The sequence below is a fragment of the Peromyscus leucopus genome, chromosome 8b (assembly GCF_004664715.2).
Source record: "Peromyscus leucopus breed LL Stock chromosome 8b, UCI_PerLeu_2.1, whole genome shotgun sequence".
Lineage (NCBI taxonomy): Eukaryota > Metazoa > Chordata > Mammalia > Rodentia > Cricetidae > Peromyscus > Peromyscus leucopus.
Window position 1 is genome coordinate 70,560,973 of NC_051086.1, and position 16,888 is coordinate 70,577,860.

The 16,888-nt window shown below is 43.6% G+C and overlaps 1 protein-coding gene and 1 non-coding gene across 2 annotated transcripts; both read right to left on the minus strand.

Moving 5' to 3' along the window:
* Nucleotides 1-277: 277 nt before the first annotated feature.
* On the minus strand, nt 278-8,955 carry Smg8 (SMG8 nonsense mediated mRNA decay factor). The gene is made up of 4 exons (XM_028878272.2): nt 7,035-8,955; nt 5,347-5,492; nt 2,091-2,963; nt 278-721 (listed from the first exon to the last, which is right to left on the minus strand). Exons 1-4 carry the CDS (start codon nt 8,791-8,793, stop codon nt 524-526), a joined length of 2,976 nt encoding a protein of 991 aa, XP_028734105.1. The 5' UTR covers nt 8,794-8,955; the 3' UTR covers nt 278-523.
* A 1,989-nt stretch (nt 8,956-10,944) lies between these two features.
* LOC114699300 lies at nt 10,945-11,048 on the minus strand. Its single transcript, XR_003735506.1, has one exon. It is a non-coding gene; the product is annotated as a U6 spliceosomal RNA (small nuclear RNA).
* Between the last annotated feature and the right edge of the window lie 5,840 nt (nt 11,049-16,888).

Consider the following 16,888-nt stretch of genomic DNA (forward strand, 5'->3'; position numbering starts at 1 on the left):
CACTTGGGAGGCAGAAGCAGGTGATCTCTGAGTTCGAGGTCACCCTGGTCTACAGAGTGAGTTCCAGGACAGCCAGGACTACAAAGAACCCTGTCTCGAAAAACCAAAAAAAGAGAGAGAGAGAAAAGAAAAGCATGATCTTAAGGAATATCCCAACTGAAACATTTTATCAGAAAGATGAAACACCAAATTACAATAAAAATATGCCTTATATTGACAATGAAATATAAAAATATGCCTTATATCGACAATAAAGCAAAACAAGAGAAAACAGAGCTATCAACTATACATTTTTATATCCATTCTTTTCTAGAATAACAAACTTTTATTGATTTTACAATAAATATCAATATAATGAAATAATGGAACAATTATTGTCCAAATACTGAACACTTCTAACCAAAACACATGTTGGTTTTGGGCAAACACAGAACACACATTTAAAAACAAAATCTCACACACACACCCAAACAAGACAGACGTTGGCTCCAGGCTCTGGTCAGAGACTGACTGCGGGGAGAACCTATTGTGTCACGGCTTTCAGGACGCCCCGAAGCACCTTGTAGCTCATGAGCTGCACGTTCTCCTTGGGAGGAAAACAAGGTCCCCTCTCAGTCACATATGCATAAGGAAATCTCAAAACCCACAGGCCATCAGGTGGGAGAGTGATTTCTTGTTTTTCTGGGTAAAATACTGGACATGGTGGTGGGCCTGGTTGAACCTGAAAAACACAGGTAACAGAATTACTTGTAGATTTCTCAATAAGAAACACCTAAAAGTTGAGTGTCAACAGTGGGTTCAAACCCACTGCAGATTGCGCAGCCAGACTCAACAGGAAGGCGGGAGCTGCTGGCACTTTCTTAGTCCTCACCTTGTCCCCTTAGTGTCTTACTCCCTCTGTGCTCTTTTCCATTTCCTGTTGACCAGGTTTGTTTGTTGTAGTTTTGGTGGCTGTCCTGGATCTCACTCTGTAGACCAGGCTGGCCTCGAACTCACAGAGATCCGCCTGCCTCTGCCTGGGATCAAAAGCACCACCGCCCGGGCTGACCAGGTTTTGTTGTTTTTGTTTTTGTTTTTTTTTTTTATACAGAATCTCTCTCTCCATATCCCTGGCTGTCCTTGAACTCACTCCGTAGACCAGGCTGGCCTCTAACTTACAGAGATCCACCTGCCTCTGCCTCTGGAATGCTGGGATTAAAAGCGTAAAAGCGTGCACCACCTCACCTAGCTTGTTTTCTTTTCTTTTCTTTTTTTTGACTGCACTTCTAAATCAGTAGGTTTGGAAAACTATGGTTAAACTAAATTCTTACTAATGGTTGTCATAGTTAAATCAATAAAGATCTTGGATTTAAAAGAAATTAGGTACTGCAAATATAATTTATTGATTAGAGGACTCACCTAGCATACCATTGTGCACACAAACAACAAATTAATAAATGATAGATAAATAAATAAGTGTAAACAAAAATATTTAAGCAGATATGGGGTTGGAAGGCAATTCAGTGATATAGCACATCTGGTAACCTAGAATTCTGTGAGTTCTAGGTTAGCCTAGCCTATATTTTGGGTTCCAGGTTAGCCAGGGCTACACAGAGAAAGCTTGTCTCAAAAAACCAAAATAATAAATAAATAAAAATGATCAGAACAAAGGGTGGCGGGTGTTGCTCAGTTGGTACAGTGCTCAGTACATGAAACCTTCACTGAATCCCTAGCACTGACTAAACTAGGTGTAGGTGTGTACCCTGCCATCCAGGCACTGAGGAGGTAGAGACAGGAGGTAAGAAGTTCAAGGTTATCCATAACTACACAGTGAGTTTCAGGCTGGCCTGGACCACATGACTCTCTCAAACCAACAAACAAAAATCAAAACAAGCATCATGGGCTTGGGATACAGCACGGTTAGTAAGGAAGAGACGTGCCTAAAATCCCAGCACGCGGGAGGCAGAGACAAGATGATCAGAAGTTCCAGGTCACCGAAGACTACACATCTAGTTCCAAGGCAACATGGGCTACATGGCTTGTCCCATGAAGACCACCCCAAGAAAAGCATTGCCGTTTTGTCTGTTTAGGGGAGCGGTTTTATTTCTTACCTGGGGCATCAGGATTATCTGCAAAGGAGCATCAGGAACCACCACAAAAAGCCTCATCAGCTGCGCATAGTGTGGCTTGAGGCCTCTGCCCTGCGATGAGGACAGGATGTACAGGGGCATATCGCTGTTGAGGGCCTTTAGAGCCGACTCCTTCGGCCCACTTCCCATCACTTTCATGACTTTGTCAGGCCCTGAGCACATGAATCTCCGGCCTCGGGAGTCTTCGTACTCAAAGCCAACGAAAGCTCTGGCTATGTCATCCCGCCGCCTTCCTCGGCCCATGACGACGGCGCTTCTCTTCCCGGGGATGGCTTTATTTGGAGCAGGCCAGGAGTTCGTGTCTAAGTCCCCCTCATCTTCGGCTCTAGTCCTGATGACAATGTCCCAAGGCATAAGATAGTTTGTTCCTGGAACGAAGCCCTGTTGGTCCAAACCTGTATGAAAGTTGTAAGACTTGGCTGGGCCGAGTTTAACCAAAGACCAGCTGGAGAATTTGGGTAAGAGACCTTTGGGGCAATTTGAATGTAGCATGCCTGGGAGATATTCCACTGTGGATGCCTGCCGATCAACCAAGTTTGGTCTCTTGTCAGATTTGACTTCTCCTTGACCATGAACTTCTGCATTGTCTCCTCCTGCTTGTGGGTCAGCTGGATAGGTCCCTAGGCTATCTGTTGACTGGCCCAAGCTCAAAGCTAAACTCAGGCTTGTGCTCTCTCCTTGGGTTTGAGGTTCTTTCTCTTTAAGTTTCTCGGCATCTGAGTCAGGTGGGGCAGGAGATGGTTCGTTTTTAGCAGGGGCAGGATCAGGAGTACTTGGTTCAAATACGGGGAAAGTGATATGATCCAATTTTCCACAACACTTTTCTTCCAGGAGCTACAAGGAGAAAAAAGAATACATTTATTTCAAATAATATATTCTTCTTTGTATGCTTACATAAGTAAAAAAACAAACAAACAAACAAACAAACAAAACCAAACATATCACTGAGCAGAGGGCGGGTAGTGCATGCCTACAACAGTATTTGGGAGGGCAGGCTGGGTGAAGTAGAACAGAGAGTTAGCTAGCCTGGGCCACAGAGCAAGTTCCAGGCCATCCTGCGCTCATCTGTCTCAAAACAAATATAACAACACACACTTTATTCTAACAAGCAGGGTTAGTAATCAATGTATGAGCAAAGAAGAACATGCAGTTTTTTTCTTTGACGGTAGGTATGTGAATACAATTTTCTGGGTATTGAAGTAGTAAGAACTCTTTTTGTATTCCAAAAGAATCCAGTATGAGTTATTCCTTTGAAGCAATGATTCAAGGCAGGACTCTCTTTTCAATCCCAGTGACTGTTAGTTCCATAAGAATAAGACACAAAGAGTTCCTGGACATGTTTGCTGCACTGACCCACTTACAAAAAGTGATTTTTTTTTTTTTAAATTGTTTTGGGGAAGTGGTTTTTTATTTTATTTTATTTGAGACAGGGTTTCTCTGTGTAGCCCTGGGTGTCTTGGAACTCAGTCTGTAGACCAGGCTGGCCTCGAACTCACAGAGATACACCTGCTTCTGCCTCCCAAGTGCTGGGATTAAAGGTGTGTGCTGCCACCACCTGGCTTAGGGGAGTGGTTTTATGACCACAACTTTTCCCTTTTTACTTCTGTTTAAAACCATATCAAGGGAGATCCAGAGAGATGGCTCAGTGGGTAAGAGCATCTGCTGCTCTTGCAGAGGATCTGGCTTTGATTTCCAGCACCCGCATGGTGGCTAACCCCATAACTTCAGTTCCAGGGGATCCAAGCCTCCTTCTGACTTCAGTAGGTGCTAGGTACATGTGTGGTGCACACAGGCACACGCAGGCAAAACACTCAGACAAACTAAGTAACTGCAGCTCAAGTGGGTCCAGCACCCTCTTTTGACCTCTATAGGCATGTTACACGATATACATTCAGATACATATATACTTCAGTAAAAATATCATTGGTGACAATGTCCCAAGGCATAAGATAGTTTGTTCCTGGAACGAAGCCCTGTTGGTCCAAACCTGTATGAAAGCTGTAAGACTTGGCTGGGCCGAGTTTAACCAATGACCAGCTGGAGAATTTGGGTAAGAGACCTTTGGGGCAATTTGAATGTAGCATGCCTGGGAGATATTCCACTGTGGATGCCTGCCGATCAACCAAATTTGGTCTCTTGGTTGATTTCAGTAAAAGGAGTAAAAATAAAATTGTGATTAGTGGATTTTTTTAAGCTAGATAATAAAGGCCTCTTTCGAAGCCAGGCATGGTGATTCCTGTTTTTAATCCTAGTACTCGGGAAGCAGAGGCAGGCAGATCTCTGTCTACACTGCAAGCTCCAAGACAGTCAAGACTACATAGAGAGACCCTGCCTCAAAAATAAATAAATAAATAAATAATTTCTTTCTTCCTTCCTCCCTCCCTCCCTCCCTCCCTCCCTCCTTCCTTCCTTTCTTGTTTTTCCAGGCAGGGTTTCTCTGTGTAGCTTTGGTGCCTGTCCTGGATCTTGCTCTGTAGACCAGACTGGCCTCGAACTCACAGAGATCTGCCTGTCTCTGCCTCCTGAGTGCTGGGATTAAAAACATACCACCGCCTGGTTTAAATAGTTTTTTAAAAGGCCTCTTTTCCGCCGGGTGGTGGTGGCACATGCCTTTAATCCCAGCACTAGGCAGAGCCAGGCGGATCTCTGAGTTTGAGGCCAGCCTGGTCTACAGAGTGAGATCCAGGACAGGCACCAAAACTAGACAGAGAAACCCTGTCTCAAACCCCCCCCCCAAAAAAAAAGAACAAGGGTTTGCTCCCAGCACCTGACTGCCCATGACTGCAGCTCCAGATGGTCTGTCTGACTTCCTTTAAGCCGGGCGGTGGTGGCGCATGCCTTTAATCCCAGCACTCGGGAGGCAGAGGCAGGCGGATCTCTGTGAGTTCGAGGCCAGCCTGGGCTACCAAGTGAGTTCCAGGAAAGGCTCCAAAGCTACACAGAGAAACCCTGTCTTGAAAAACAAAACAAAACAAAAGGCCTCTTTTCAAATAAATCTTTAAAAAAATCCTCGAGCTGTATCATTCTAATAGTTTACATACTAAATATATATTCATAAAGTACGGTTAAGGAAAAAAACAAACAACCAAACAAGAAGAGCATGTCACGAACTTGCCCTTGTTTTTATGCCACGGCCATTGCATTTCTAAGTATTCTGCTTCTGCATATGTATTTTGATTGGATAACATTCCGAAATAAAGAGAGCTTCAGAGTCTACCTGGTAAAAGTCATAGTTTGCGGCCTTGATGTCGAAGGGGTCGTCTCGAGGAGCCTGCTTCCTCCCGCAGTTGCAGGCTCCAGTGGAGCGGGCTCGGCTATTGTGGTAGAGCACAGGAGGGTTCCTGTCCGCCTCCGGTTTTTCTCCTGGAAGACACAGCTGTCATTGTTACTCTCACAAAGACACGTTTACCTTGCGGCTTACAACAATCAACTCCCCAAGCTCTCTAGATAGTTCACTGGCATTTAAGAAACACACACACACACACACACACACACACACACACACACACACACGTCTTAATTAAATACATAAGCCTTAAGTTTTACCCTTTTATTCAGTGCAGAAGATGAGACTTGGTGCCTCATTTGTATACGCAATGCAAGTGCTCTGTCTCCTACTTACACCTACTGTCTTTTTTTTTTTTTTTTTTGAGACAGGGTTTCTCTGTGTAGCTTTGCGCCTTTCCTGAAACTCACTTGGTAGTCCAGGCTGGCCTCAAACTCACAGAGATCCGCCTACCTCTGCCTCCCGAGTGCTGGGATTAAAGGCGTGTGCCACCACCGCCCGGCCTACACCTGCTCTCTTAACCTTAAAAGGTTGAACCAGCCAGAAGCGGTAAGGCAATCTGGAGGCAGAAGGTTCTCTATGAACAAGGGCAGCCTGGTCTACAGGGAGACCTTGACTCAAAAATAAATAAAAAGTTGAATTTCCAAGTGAAGTTTTTCCTTCTGTGTCCCATTATGATGACCTTTCATTTCATTACATTCCTCTTAATTAAACAAATACTCTAAGGTGAAAAGTGAACACACATTTTCTGAAACCTCATGCTTTTGAATAATTATCACTAGAGTTCATTGTTTAAATACAAAAATAAAAAAAAAAGTGATGGGTGATATTTTCCTTTTAGAGGTAAAAGATAAAATTTAAAGCTAGAGCTGGCAAGATGGCTCCTCTGGTATCTGAGTTCCATCCCCAGGACCCACATGGTAGAAGGAGGGGACTGAGTCCTGCAAGTTGTCCTCTGACCTCCACACGAATGTCTTGACATTCACATATTTATAAACGCACACAATCTATTTATCTACACACACACACACACACACACACACACACACACACAGCAATTTTAAAAACAAAAATAAACAGATGGTATTTGCTAGTTGGGTGTGTTGGCACACACATTCCAAAGGCAGAGGCAGGAGTATCTCTGTGAGTTTAAGACCAACCTGATCTACAGAGTGAGTCCCAGGTCAGCCAAGACTACCCAGAGAAACCCTGTCTCAAAAAAATCAAAAAAACAAAAAACAAAACAATAAAAGAACAAAAACAAAGAAGGAAGAAAAAAAGATTTTACTGTTAAATCTCTGCAGGGTTCTTTAAAAAACAAACATATCAATACATACCAAACAAATCATCTTAAAACAAGAGTAAAAACACAGGTGCCAGTGAGACGACTCAGCAGATAAAGTCCTTGTTGTACAAGCCTGACTCCATGAGTTGGATCCTTGGAACCCATGTAAAGGTAGGCATGTAAAGGTAGGCATGTAAAGGTAAGCGAGAATCCATTTCACATCTCCTCTGACCTCTACAGGTGCGCACCCCCCCACACACACACACAAGCACACAATAATAATAAAAGCACAGCTCAAGATTTCATTGCAAAATGTTGGAAACTTTGTAGCTACCTGATTTAGGTAAGGAGTGAAATTTGTGTACACAGTGCTGGTCCGTCAAACTTCTCTCTTCGCAGAGCTGATGGCCGTTGCTCCAAAATTTGTAGCAGTCCTCATGTAGCTGCATGGCGTACTTGTGAAAGGCGGGACCTCTAGCATGTTGACTGTATACTCGAAGGGCCTGAGCAAGCTGATTCTTGTGGACTGTCATAGTGTAATTATGAGGCAAGTTGGATTGGTAGGCACTATGAGCCATGGGCAAAGCTTTTTGGCACCGGTTTTCTGAGAACTTTGTGTCTATATCCAAAAATCCTTCTAAGACTTTAATACTGCTTAAAATCTTAGAGGTTAGCTCTCCAGTGGCTGAGCCCAAAGTCTCTTCCTTCCCATCAATAGCCACCTCATACAGTTTTGCAGCGGCTGAGACCCACTTCTGGTAAGTGGGGAGTTCAAAATGGGAGGGCTGCGGGTTCCTGCCCACACTGTCATCGAATCCTTTTTTGCTCAGGACCAGCTCCACGTGCTGCCATAGGAATTCTCGAAGAGTGAAGTCCACCAGCTGGCCTGAAGAACCGGAAGTGCTGCTATCGACGTGGAAGGAGAGCGGTTGCCGGCTGTGCTGTCTCATCACGTGATACCGCCTCGGTCCAGAAAGGGGTGCAGGCACCAACAAAGACTCAGGGTCCTTCACCGTACAGTGACTCCTAAGTTGGTCCAGCAACATGCCGATTGGGTCCTCCTCCTGACTTCCCGGAACTATGTACACAAAAGCTTGGTTGGCAGGTACTGTAAAGAGGCAGTTGATACTCTGATTGGTCAAGACTCGACTCTTGCGGAAGATTCTATAGATCTGATCCTCCAGAGCATGCTGCAGTCTTCTTTTGGGAGAATGCTTCTTGGGCTTATCGGGATGAGCTGTATCTTGGCTCCGAGGGGGTTCCACCTTAAGGGCTCCATTGAGTTGAAAGAGGAAAAGGAGTCTAGGTGGGCAAGGTCGGCAGTTTAACTTCCAGTCTTTGCCGACTGGACAATCCTTAATGGCTGTTTTGAGTAGGGGTAGTACTTTCTGCCTCAGCCCATCCAGGGCCCGGAATACTCGGTCATAAGTGATGTCAAAGGAACAAGTCGGATGGACCAGGAGCAATATATGACAGACAGAGAAAAGGTAAAGGAGACTGAGACACTGCAACTTCTCCTGATGCTTCCAGAACTCATGCGTTTCTGCATGAGGTAAAGAGAGGCCTCCACCAGCTTCTCCGCTCTGGAGAGCCCGACAAGCACGCAGAAGCTGTGAATTGTCACAGATGGAAGTGAGAATAAGGTACAGAACTTTGCTTTCCTGGTTGTAATAAGCCTGCAGAAGGCTAAAGTCCTGGGAACCTGGCTCGGCTCGGTTACCTTCCGCTGTAGCCATACCTCCACGAAGTGCATCCCCGGCGGCAGCCCCCGGGTCGCCGGCTCCTCCGGCCTCTCCGACGGCGACCGCTTCCGTCTTGATTCCAGGCCCTGGATCCCCAGGATCCTGGTGGTGGAAGAGAGGGAAAACCTGTCGGTCGCACACAGTGTTCACCAGAGAGAACTTCTCGGAGTTCAGGCGCAGAGCCGTCTTGCCGAAGATTCCCACCACGCAGATCTCATCCTCCCTCCACGGAGGCTCGGGCGTGGCCGCCGCGTTGCCTCCGCCTTCAGCGGGGGGACCTCCGGGACTCTCAGAGCCCAGCCAGGCCGACTCTCTCATCAGAAGTTCCCGCAAGCTGACCGGCCCCGCCATGGCGGAGAGGGAGATTCCTCCAGCCTCCTTCCTGTCCCTCGCTAATCCTAACCGACCCGGTCCTGCTGTGAAATACCTCCTCCCCACGTCAGTCCCTGCTTTTCTCTCATTTTAGTTCCGGTGTCGTGTTCCGTGTGGTGTGTCATTGTGGCCATCCTCTGTTCCCCCTACCCCCGCTTTCATCCCCTCCCCTCCCCTCCCCCTGCCTTTTCTAGTGTCCTGCCAAGGTCTTACTTAACCCTACATTTGCTCAATTCGAGACTATAGGGATTGAGATGTCAAAAACTAGTTTGGATGCAGTTTGCATTTCAAAGAATATGTCAAAAATAAAATCCAACTGATTCTTCTAACAGCTCAGCGGGGGTGGTTGCTTATACTTGCACTTTCTTTTTAAGCTGAGACACCAGGATTTTTTTTTTTTTTTTTTTCGAGACAGTTTTCTCTGCGTTGCCCTGGAACTCACTTTGTAGACCAGGATGACCTCAAACTCATAGAGATCCGCCTTCATCTGTCTCCCCAGTGCTGAATTAAATGAATGCACTACCACTGCCCAGCACTTTCCTTCCTTCCTTCCTCCCCCCCCCCCACCTCTTTTAAATTGGTTTTTCGAGACAGGGTTTTTCTGTGCAGCCTTGGCTGTCCTGGACCTCTCTCTATAGAACTTACAGAGATACCCTAACCTCTGCCTCACAAGTGGTAGAATTAAAGGCTTGCACCACCATCAGAGAGAGAGAGAGGGTGTGTGTGTGTGTGGGGGGGAACCAAGCATATTGTCACACCCCTGTAATCTCAACATTCAGAATGGTGAGGCAGGAGGAGCCTTGAGTTCAAGACCAGCCTTTACTCGCTCTAAAATAGGGGGGGAGAAGCCGGAGTGATGGATCAGTGATTGAGATCACGTACTGCTCCGGTAGAGAAAAGGAGTTCTCGCCTTACAGTACCCATGGTCGGAAACTCCAGCTTCTGGAGGAGCTGGTGTCTCTGGCATCCCTACTGAGGACCATGTACTTGTGTGTGTACGTGCACGCGCGCGCGCGCGCGTGCGGACACACAGACAACACACACACACACACACACACACACACAAATAAATCTTTAAGAAACAGGAGGAACATCAAGTGCGGGTAGAGTGCTGCTGGCCTAGGATGCAGGAAGTCCTGGGATCTATCCTTAACACCAGTATGAACTGGGTATAGTGGATCATGCTGTAATCCCAGCATTTGGTGGTGGAGGCAGAATGATCAGAAGTTCAAGATCATTGTGGACTACGTCTCAAGTTCAAAGTCAGCCTGGGTTTTAAGAGACCTGTCTCAAAACAAACAAATAAACAGCAACAAAAGAATTATAGAAAAACTTGATCTAATAATTTAACATAGTAGAAATATAAACAATTAGTGTGTGTGTGTTGCTGGGGATCCACGCAAGTCTTTGTGAATGCTAGGCAAGTGCTCTGCCATTGACTACATTCCATCTCTCTCCCCCCCTCCCCCACCCACTGTAGGCTCAACTGACCTGGAACTCTTCTTCCACCTGCTTGGTCCACCTCCACCTCCCAAATGCTGGGATTATGGATGTACACCATCCACACTTTTTATTTCTTAAAATACTTTTGGTTTGGTTTTTTCTTTTTCTTTTGGTTTTTTGAAACAGGGTTTCTCTGTGTAGCTTTGCACCTTTCCTGGATCTCACTCTGTAGACCAGGCTGGCCTCAAACTCACAAAGATCCGCCTGCCTCTGCCTCCCAAGTGCTGGGATTAAAGGCGTGAGCCACCACCGCCCGCCTTACTTTTGGTTTGAAGATAGACATAGAATTAGGTCACTTACATTCATGGAATTTTTCCTTGGAAAGTCAAGTAACAGCAATAAAACCACATAAACACAGGTTGCTCATGGCATATACAGGGGTGTACTTCTGTGGTAAAGCAGTTACTATGAAGCCCTGGGTTACATCTCTAGGACCATAAAACAAAACAAAACCATACAAGAAGTAAACTAAAGGTCCACAACAAAAAGACAGACTTAAATAATGGTATTGATATTTGGTTGTATATAATGCTGGGGACTGAACCTTGTGCATGCAGTTTATAATATACTATATTAAATTATACTGGGATTCCATTAATCCTTCTCAACCCACTCCTTTTAGTCTTTGAAAATATGGAACCCTTCATGAATTTTCACGTCATCCCTGCATGGGGGCCATGCTAATCTCTGTACGGCACCAACTTTAATATATGTGCTGCCAAAGTGAGTACCTGAACAACTTTTACTAACAAGAAATAAATGGATCTTGAAATTGCTGTGTTTTTGTGTGCATAAGTACATGTGTGCTACTATATATATATGTGGTGATCACAGGATACTTTTCTGGAGTTGGTCAATCCACTATGGATTCCAGGAATTGAACTTAATTCAGATCATCAGACTTGTGTTGCAAGTGCTTTTACCTACTGAGCCCTTGCTGTCCCTTTAAATATATTTTTAAAAATTATATTTGTTTTTTCTTAAAAAATTATATTTGTTTTTTTCTTTACATTCCCCCCTCTGTTTTTAGTGAGACATTTTTAGTAATCCTAGTCTTGGGAGATGGAGGCAGGAGGATCAGAATTTCAAGGTCATTCTATGGAGGGAATTTGAATGCAAAGGCAGCCAGAGCTACTTTAGACCCTCAACTTTTGACCCAAACAAGCAAGAAGGCAAATGAACATTGTAATTGCTGGCCAGTGATATAGCTCACTGGGTAAGGGTGCTTGCTGCCAAACTTTTTGACCTGAGTACAGTTTCTTAGATCCACATGTGGAAGGAGAGAACAGACTCCCACAAACTGTCTTGTGACCTCCATATATGTGCATTCACATCATAAATAAGAAAGTGTCATTACAACAGTGCAACTTTAGAAGTCTAATCAATTTTATGTTCATCACATATTTTACATATTCAAAACAAGGAACACTTTATGATGTAGCAATTATAGCTCTAGATCTGTACTCAATTCTACTCCCAGAGTAGCTTTTGTGATATACACATGTTCAGGACTATTTATATTGGCAGGTTCAGTTCATAATAGTTTTTGTTTTTCTTTCTTCCTTCCTTCCTCCCTCCCTCCCTCCCTCCCTTCCTTCCTTTCTTTTTTCTGAAATAGGGTTTCTCTGTGTAGCTTTTGAAGCCTGTCCTGGAACTCACTTTGTAGACTAGGCTGGCCTTGAACTCACAGAGATTCACCTGGCTCTGCCTCCAGAGTGCTGGGATTAAAGGCGTGCGCCACCACTGCCCGGGCAGTTCATGATAGTTTTAAAAAAACTATAAATAAGTCTAAGTTCACTAATAATAAAATTATCTTCAACCATAGCACTGTACAATAACATGGTTCAATCTTAAAAGTACTGAACTGATTGAAAAATGTTAATTACACAATATTTGACATTTGATTCCATTTATGCAGCATGCAAAAGCAAGCAAAATAAACCATACCACTCAGGGATGTATACTTAGTGGGCAAAATGTAGGAGGTATTTAATGTAACAAGGAGGCCAGTGGTTATTAAATGATAGAGGAGGGAGAATAGTATTTTTTTCTTTCTTTCTTCTTCTTTTTCTGTTTGTTTTTTTGAGACAGAGTTTCTCTGTATGGCCCCAGCTGTCCTAGAACTCACTTTGTAGATCAGGCTGGCCTCGAACTCACATAGATCCACTTGCCTCTGTCTTCCCAGTGCTGGGATTAAAAGAATTGTGCCACCATGCACAACTAGTATTGTTTTTCATAGCACTTACAATGTTTCTTTTTGACTTTTAAAATATTTATTCATTCAATTATTTTATTTTATTAATTTATCTATTTACATTTATTTATGTAAATGTGCATACCGTGTGGGGTATGTGTGTGTGTGTGTGTGTGTGTGTGTGTGTGTGTGTGTGTGTGTAGTGAATGTGAATACCATGGCTAATATATAGAAGTCAAAGGACTATTTTATTCTATCATGTGAGATCCCAGGATGGAACTCAAGTCACCAGGACTGGGCTGGAGAGATAGCTCAGCAGTTAAGAGCTTGCTGCTTATGCAGAGGACTGGGTTCAGTTGCCTCATAATCACCTGCAGCTCCAGGCAAGGGATATGAAACCCTCTCTTGCCTTCCTGGGCACTAGGCACACACATGGTGCATATACCTACAAGTAGGCACTCATCATACATGCACATAAAAATACTAAAAATAAAAACTTAAAACAAGGGCTAGAGAGATCCTTCCAGAGGTCCCGAGTTCAATTCCCAGCAAGCACATGGTTGCTCACAACCATCTGTGATGAAATCTGGTGCCCTCTTCTGGCCTGTGGGGATACATGCAGGCAGAGCACTATACATAATAAATAAATCTTAAAAAAAAAAAAAAAAAAAAAAAAAAAAAAAAACCAAAACAACAACAGTGGCTGCTCTTCCAAAGGACCAGGGTTCAAGTCCCAGTACACACATGGCAGCTTACAACTGTCTGGAACTCCAGTTCCAGGATATCCAATGAACATAAAAATTTAAAATGAAAAAACAAACTTAAAACAAAAGTTGTCAGCCAGTGGTAGTACATGCCTTTAATCCCAGCACTAAGGAGGCGGAGGCAAGCTGCTCTCTGTGAGTTCCAGGCCAGCCTGATCTATAGAGAAAGTTCAAGGATAGCCAGGGTTACACAGTGAAACCCTGTATCTAAATAAATAAACAACAACAACAACAACAAAACCCAAACCAAACAACAACAAAACCCAAAAGTTGTCAGGCTTGGAGCAAACACTTTTACCCATTGAGTTTGCCCACTGAGTCACACCAATGGCTCCACCCCCACCCCCACCCCAATCTTTGGCTTATCCTTTTTTGTTGCTATCGTTTCTTAGGACACAGTCTCGTGCCACTCATGCTGGTCTTGAAATTGCTATGTGGCTGAGGATGACCTGAGTTTCTGATTGATCTTCCTGTCACAACTTCCTAGAGGAACACAGTACCATTCCTGTTTTTTCTTAGATGCTAGGGATCAAACCAAGGGCTTTGTACAAGGTCTATCAACTGAGCTACATCCCAAGCCCTAGTACTTTTTTTTTTTTTGGGCAGAGATTTACTATGTGGCCTGGGCTGGCCTCAAACTTGCTATATATACCAGGCTCACCTCAAACTCACAGAGACACCCCCTGCCTCTGCCACCCTAGTGCTGTGATTAAAGGCATGCATTACCATGCCCAAGTCTTCTCTTAAAAACAAAACAAAAAAAGGACAACTTTTATTATTATTATTATTATTATTATTATTATTATTATTGTGTGTGTACATGATGTATGTGGAGAAACATGCCACAGTAAGAATGTGGAGGTCAGAGGACAACATTGTGGAATTAATTCTCCTTATCCACCTTTATATGGGATCCAGGAATTAAACTTAGGTCCACCAGGCTGGCTAAGCAATCACCTTTACCTGCTGAACCATCTCACCAGCCCTGAGATGTGTGTGTGTGTGTGTGTGTGTGTGTATATAACTTTTTTGAGACAAGGTTTAACTGTGTAGTCCTGGCTGTCTTGGAATTCACTATGTGGACCAGGCTGGCCTTGAACTCATAGAGATCGGCCAGTCTCACCTCCGAGTGCTGGCATTAAAGGTGTGCACCACCCCTACCAGGGTCAAAAAAATTTTTTTTTAAGTTCAGAATGTAGTGTGGAGACACGCCTTTGATCCCAGCACCCCAGAGTCAGAAGCAGGTGGATCTTTGTGAATAAGGGCCCCAAGCCAGCCAAGACTACGCAGTGAGACCCAGTCTCAAAACAAGCAAAACAACACAAATACGGGAAGCATATGATAAGCAGTAGTTTAATGAAATTATACAATGTGCAGAGTTCTCAAATTGTTACAGTGAAAAAGAAATAAAAATTAGTAAACAACTTAGGGTACATTTTAATACTGATATAACAGCAATAGCAGCTTTGTAAATGTTTTACCTATAAAATTTTTGTTTTATTGAGACAGGGTCTCACCAAGCTGCCCAGTCTGGCTGGTGGCCTTGAACTTACATTTCCCTCCACCTCAGTCTTCCAAGTATCTGGGACAACTGTCAGAAGCCACTATGTCCAGCCTAGCTTTTATTGTATTAAATGAACCTTCTGTGCCATAGAATGAAGTTATTTCAGTCACTCTGGCAAAGTGTATATTGGTTTATTAATATTGTAAACATTACAAGTGTCCCACAAAATACCACTCTATTATGAATCCTTTATTTTCAGTAACCATTTCCCTTATTTTTACATAATATCACACTAGCTAGCATGTTTTCAAAAAAGTTCTGCTGGATTTGGTGGTGCATGCGTTAATTTCCACATGCAAGAAGTGGAGGCAAGATCAGAAGTTCAAGGTCATCCCTGATTAAATAGTTCCAGGACAGAATGGGCTACATGAAAACCTGTCTCAACAAGTCACAAACAAACAAACAAACAACTGTCTAGCTGGTCCTAGATATATCTCTTCTGTATTATAAACATAATGTGGGTCTCATACATAAGCAGGACTGCCTCAAGGTGCTCAAACACTGCCCCTGGGACTACTTTACAGTCTGGTGACTCTCTGACAACATAATTTGGCATCTCAAAGTAATATCATTCAATGGAAATACAAGGGGGCTAGAGAGATGGCTCAGTGGTTAGGAGCACTGGCAGTTCTTCCAGAGGATCTGGATTCAATTCCTAGCACCCACATGGCAGCTTACAACTGTCTATAACTCCAGTTCCAGGGGATATGACACCTTCACACCAACGTACATAAAATAAAGTCAATTTTTTTTTAAAAGGGAAATATAGGGATTTGACCTGGAGCTATAACTCAGTGGTAGAGTTTCTTACCTGCCATGCTCAAGGCCCTGGTTCAATCTTTAGAACCAAATATATTTAAACAGAACCCTCCAGGAATGTTTAGGGGACTGCTAAATTACCTTTTGGGGTACAGCGAACTGGAAGATTAAAAATTTAAGGCTATTATCTATGTGGCTGCTTCCCATCAGACTAGAAAGTTCAGTGTACATCTGAAGTCTTTTGGGGGGGGGGTCCTTTTGTTTTTGTTTTTAATGGATAAGGGGGCCATTACATAGGGTGGGTAACAGCATCAGAGGTGATCCTGGAGCTGAGGGTATGGCTCAGTGGTAGAAGCCCTTGCCCGCATGCTCTAAGCCCTGAAACCCCTCTGTACCAGAAAAAAGCACAGTTACTCCTGCACCTTGAGTCACACTCACTTTAATGGGAATTATCCATCTAGTCTACTTAGAGCGGATGTTAAGGGATCCTTGCTGAAGCTATACAGTGTTCACTGCCAAGAAGACATGTGTAATAAACTATGGAATCCCAGAAATGAATTGTAACTTCTTGAGGATGGACAAATAAAGTAGTTAAGTAAAATATAAGGTTCTCAGTTCAATGTGAATTTCAGACAAACACTAACACATATATACTCTTCTAGTTGCTGTGATGAAATACCTGAGGAGAGCAATTTAAGGAAGGAAGGGTTTGTTTGGCTTATAGTTCTACTATACACTCTGTCTGGAGGGAGGAGATCAAGACAGCAGAAGCCTAAAGCAGCTGCTCACATTGCATCCACAGTGAAGAAGATCCCAGCTTAGGGGATGGTGCTACCCACAGAGGGTGTCTTCCCATCTCAATTAACCTAATCCAGATAATGTCTGAGAAAGTCCATCTCCCAGGTGATTATAGATAATATGAAATAGACAGCTCTCTCTCTCTCTCTCTCTCTCTCTCTCTCTCTCTCTCTCTCTCTCTCTCTTTCTGTGTTAGTACTGGGGATTGAACCTGGAGCTATGAACATTCTAGACAAGTACTATATTCCTCCCAGCAAAGACCTAAATACATTTTTTTAAAATGTAAGTGGTTTTCATTCAATACTAAAGAGATATTTCTACTAGCTTAGTATGTACATAGCCTTGAGTTTGATCTGTAACACTTAAATATTTATAGTTTAGTAGGACAGATTTATAAGCTTATTTGTGGTTTATCTGAAATTCAAATTTAATGGAGCATCTTATATTCTTCTTTGCTAAATCTGACAACGCTAGACTGGCAAGAATGAATGA